Source organism: Rhincodon typus, chromosome 41 (genome assembly GCF_021869965.1).
Source record: "Rhincodon typus isolate 14 chromosome 41, sRhiTyp1.1, whole genome shotgun sequence".
In the NCBI taxonomy this organism is placed as follows: Eukaryota; Metazoa; Chordata; class Chondrichthyes; order Orectolobiformes; family Rhincodontidae; genus Rhincodon; species Rhincodon typus.
Window position 1 is genome coordinate 4,421,517 of NC_063372.1, and position 3,258 is coordinate 4,424,774.

Sequence of the window (3,258 nt, forward strand, 5' to 3'; positions counted from 1 at the left end):
CAGCTTGTGACACACAGACTCCCATTTGTCTATGAGAATTGGCTTACTCTTCTAAATCAAGTAATTCAAAGAATGATTGAATCCCTACAGTGCAGAAATTGTTAAATTGTTCATTACTACATGTCCTTTTGCAGAAAGTAAAAAAAATGGTGGATGTTTCGTACCTGCCATGGCCAAGCATTGGGCTGAGATTCAACTCCTCCAATGATACGTGGAGTTTCAAAGCACTGCCCTACATTAAAGAATTAAGACATCATTTTATGAATATATCTGTTGTGCATTTATCAAATCTCACTATTTCATGTAAAGTGTATGTCAGTTGTACAGTGACTGGGTATGAATTATATTCTTGAGTTCACTGCTCAGTGGAGTTTAAATTTGTTGCAACTGAAATAACATGACAGTGGAATATGTAGTTATGTGCTCTACAATGAGCATTGCAGAAATATGATACCATTGGTCTTGACTAGACTTCACTGCCTTCAGATGGGACACATGCACAGTTGAGTCATGTAACTGTTGACAGCTGTTCTGCTCTGCATTATTTCCCCATTTCATACAAAGACAGAACTTGTATTTATATAATGCCTTTCACACCTGCAGGATGTTCAAAAACTCTTCACAGCTAATGAAGTACTGTACTTCTGAAGTGAGGTCACTATTAGTTTGTAGGTAAACATGACAGCTAATATGTGCACAACACAGTCGCACTAACAGCAATGAGATAAAAATCCAAATAGTCCATGTTTTAGGTGTGTTGGATGAGGAATAAACGTTGGCCAGGACTCCAGAAGTCCTCCCTTCTCAGTTTCCAATTGTGCAGTGGATTTTTAAATACCCACCTGAAAGGGCTGCAGTTTAACAACTCATTTGAAAGATAGGCAACATTGGCAATAAAGTATTCCCCCAACTATTCAACTGTAATGACAGCCTACATGTATGTACTCACGTCTCTGGAGGAGTGCTTCAGATCATTATCCCCAAGAGGTTTTCTCCATTATCTAATGATTAATAGTACAACTCTCCGGTGTGACTGGACCACTTGTATCCCTGTATAGCAAGGAGGTGATCTACACAATATTTTTTCTTGAGGTTACTTCACAGAATATTCTCAAGTGAAAAAAAAACCATGTCCTCTTTGTGAACATATAAGAGATTGTAAAGTTTATATAAAATGAAGCAAAGAAATCTAGATCACACTGAACCAACTTGGGTCCATGTTGACCAAATTAATGCTTGCTGAACATCAGTTATACTGCAAGATGCAAATGTTTCCACTCACCAAGCAAAGCAAGGCTCACCAAGACTACCAGTCTCAACATTTCGGTACCTGTGCTGGTTGTGTGCAGCGACTGATCTTGCAGTGTGACTTTACTTTAATACAGTTTTCTAAACTACAGAATTGGCAATAGCATGTCAATTAATGTGCTAATTGTGGGAAAGTCACTGACTGTAGAGAGCTACATTTGTAATATGCATCATTCATTTTTGTAGTATTGCTGTTAATATGTGAAGGATTCCAGCTGATTTCAATTCAAACAACAAATAAATTAATAATTTGAAATTTTATCTCCCCAGCACTTCTTGCTTGGGTACAGTTTTAAAGCTGCCTTCACCTTCTTGTACATTGTTCAGGTGACTGTTATTTACACGTGGTTCTGTACACTTAGTGTCGCAAACTATTTGATTGCAGGGCGCATTACAATTTGTCCAGACATACTGTCTTTCGGCAGGGAGTGCTGGATAGTACTGGGGTGGGATGAGGAGATGGGGAGCGATACCTGGATGACTTTCCCCTCCTCAGGGCCACTGATGTCATTATAGCACTGCTATTCTGACTAATATGACCCAACTAGCAAGTCAGCCATGGTTTTGTGGTAGCACTGTTATCCCTGACAAGGCACATTTGAGGGTTTGAATATATAATCTAAGATGACAGTCCAGTGCAATACAGAGGGAGTGCAGCCCTTTCACAGGTGCTATCTCTTGAATGTAAACTCCTCTCTGCCTTTTCAAGTGGCATCATTTCAAATAGATCAGGATAGTTGTCCCAGTTTTCTCAGCAATGTTTACCTTGCAACCAACATCACTAAAAGCAGACTATCTGGCCAGTTCTGAGGCCAGGTCACTGGACCCGAAACATTAACTCATTTTTTTCTTCACAGATGCCACCAGACCTGCTGAGCTTTTCCAGCAACTTCTGTTTTTGTTCCTGATTTACAGCATCTGCAGTTCTTTCAGTTTTTAATCTGGTCATATTTATCTTATTACTATTTTTGGGAGCTTGTAAGTGGAAATTGGTATTTCCACAGGGTGTAAATAGTGCTATACAACTGGAAGTTCTTTCTGATAATGTGTATAAGTTTTTCCCTGTTAATTGTGATCGTTTAGTTGATGCAAATTGCAAATAGCAAATAGAACATGTTGTTTAGATTGCTAAACTGTGAAATGAATACAGCATTTTAAAACAAAAGAGAGCAACTGAAGTGATCAATAAAACGGAGCTATTAACACTGCTTAACATACAAATAACAAGGTAAAGGGCTCTTGTTGTGCAATGGGAAATGTCCTTATCTCTGGATCAGGAGACCTGGATTCAAATCCCACTTGCTTCAGAGGTGTGTCATAATATCTCTGTAGATAATTTTCTCATCGACCTGCTCAAATAACAAGATTCCTCCCTCACCTCCTTTTCTAATACATTGATGATTGTATTGGCACCATTTCAAACTTTTACCCCAGGCTGCAAGATTTAATTAACTTTACTTTTAATTTCCACCCTTTCATTGGTTCACCTTGGAATCTCTTGTTCCTTCACCCTCTATTTCCATCTTCAATAGTAGCCTATCAACCAATATCCATTATCTCCTACAACTATGTTGACGACACCTTCTCCCACCGGTTACCTGCAAGAACTCTTTCAGTTTCTTTATGTGTCACGTGTTCTGACAATGCCATTGTTCTTTTCTACCCACCATCTCATCCTCAATCCTGCAAAGGCCCTCAACCACATTTGTTCCATTTTGCACTCTTCTGCTCTGATCCCTTCCCCCTCCTTCTCAGAACCACAACAGACTTCCTACAGACAAAGGGGGTGGCCATGGGTACCCGCATGGGCCCAAGCTATGCCTGCCTCTTTGTAGGTTACGTGGAACAATCCCTCTTCTGTACCTACACTGGCCCTAAATCCCACCTCTTCCGTTACATTGATGACTGTATCGGCGCCGCCTCGTGCTCCCACGAGGAGCTCAAACAGTT

At 40.0% G+C, this 3,258-nt stretch overlaps 1 protein-coding gene across 1 annotated transcript in view; it reads right to left on the reverse strand.

Annotated features, from left to right (window-relative positions):
- Window positions 1-1,337, reverse strand: part of LOC109925812 (chymotrypsin-like elastase family member 1) — a 13,097-nt gene extending 11,760 nt beyond the window's left edge. The window contains exons 1-2 of the mRNA XM_048618846.1: window positions 1,283-1,337; window positions 165-232 (exon numbers count right to left, since the gene is read on the reverse strand). Coding sequence (XP_048474803.1) covers window positions 165-232; window positions 1,283-1,322 — 108 coding nt within the window. The 5' untranslated portion in view covers window positions 1,323-1,337. The remainder of the gene's footprint in view (window positions 1-164; window positions 233-1,282) is intronic.
- Window positions 1,338-3,258: the final 1,921 nt, after the last annotated feature.